The following is a 1,429-nucleotide window of genomic DNA, read 5'->3' as shown; positions in this document are numbered from 1 at the left end:
AAGGTAAAATTGTTCTCGTTGTTGCTACGTTAGGTATTGCTGCCTTGCTGTTACCAGGAGGAAGAACAACCCATTCACGTTTCAGGATACCTTTGGATGTAACTAAAGAGAGTACATGTGATATTAAGAAAAGAACGCAATTGACAAAACTGATTTTGACAACATCTTTGATAATTTAGGATGAAGCACCGATGGCAAATAGGTATTTCTTTGAAGCACCTGACAAATTTTTGAGGGACATTTTGTCTGATAAAGATCCATCAAATGCTAATAGAATATTTGGAGGCATAATTGTTGCATTGGGTGGAGACTTCAAATAGATTTTACCAGTTATACCAAAGGGGAAAAAATATGATGTGATGCAGGCATGTTTATTTTCATCTCCCCCCTGGAAACATGTCACCGTGTTGAAGCTAACATAAAATATGAGATTGAAAAAGAATTTCCAAAGTGATGCAGAATTGGATGAGTTAACAACTTTTGAAAGATGGTTATTGCAAATTAGTCAAGGAACAGGAATATCAGAAGATGAAAGCTTTATAGAAATTCCTGAAGATTTGAAACTTTTTCAACATAGAAATCGAAAAGAAAGAATTGTGAATGTTGTTTTCTTGAATCTATCTACTGAGATAGGCAATGTTGATTATATCAGAGAGAGGGCAATATTGACAGCCCGAAATGATACAGTACATGAATTGAACGACTACATTATTCAAAAATTGCAATCAAAATCGAAGACCTATTACAGTTCAGACAACACTTGCAAAGCAGCAGGGACTTCAAATAATGATGACATTTTATATCCAATAGAGTTCCTTAACTCTTTAATGTGCTATGGTATGCCAAAACATGAATTGCAATTAAAAATTGAAGTTCCAATTATGTTGCTACAAAATCTGAATCAATTAGATGGCCTTTGCAATGTCACGAGATTGATTGTGACTCATCTAGGGAAGTGGTGCATACAAGCAACAATGACTACCGGATCAAATATTGGTGATAATGTTGTGATTCCTAGAATAACAATTTCCAATGCAGATATGAAATGGCCTTTCAGACTGAAGAGAAGGCAATTACCAATTGCAGCTAGCTTCTGCATGACTATAAACAAAAGTCAGGGTCAATTGCTCAAAATGGTGGGATTGTATGTAAAACACCAAGGGTCCTTTGGTTCATTATTCTGATACTTTTTAGAATAATATTTTGAAAAAAGTTAAACTGAGTGGGTATTACGATGTAGAATTTGGAAATTAAAAAAAATGCCCTTTATGTTTGTTTATTTACTAAACACTCCTATAATAAAATATTAAAAGTTAACAAAAATACCCCTAACCCACCCATTAAATACGGACAGCCAGCAATCACTAGCGGAGGGTGGCCGGAGTCGTCGTATCGACGCATGACCGGCTGGATCTTGCCGGTTGTGTGC

At 35.5% G+C, this 1,429-nt stretch overlaps 1 protein-coding gene across 1 annotated transcript; it reads left to right on the top strand.

Annotated features, from left to right (window-relative positions):
* The first annotated feature begins 425 nt into the window (after positions 1-425).
* On the top strand, positions 426-1,184 carry LOC116105596. Its single transcript, XM_031392004.1, has one exon. The coding sequence runs from the start codon at positions 426-428 to the stop codon at positions 1,182-1,184; it is 759 nt and encodes a 252-aa protein (XP_031247864.1).
* The last annotated feature ends 245 nt before the right edge of the window (positions 1,185-1,429 follow it).

Source organism: Pistacia vera, unplaced genomic scaffold (assembly GCF_008641045.1).
Source record: "Pistacia vera cultivar Batoury unplaced genomic scaffold, PisVer_v2 Contig500, whole genome shotgun sequence".
Lineage (NCBI taxonomy): Eukaryota > Viridiplantae > Streptophyta > Magnoliopsida > Sapindales > Anacardiaceae > Pistacia > Pistacia vera.
The sequence above is the reverse complement of the archived record's forward strand: the minus strand, read 5'-3'. Positions and strand labels throughout refer to the sequence as shown.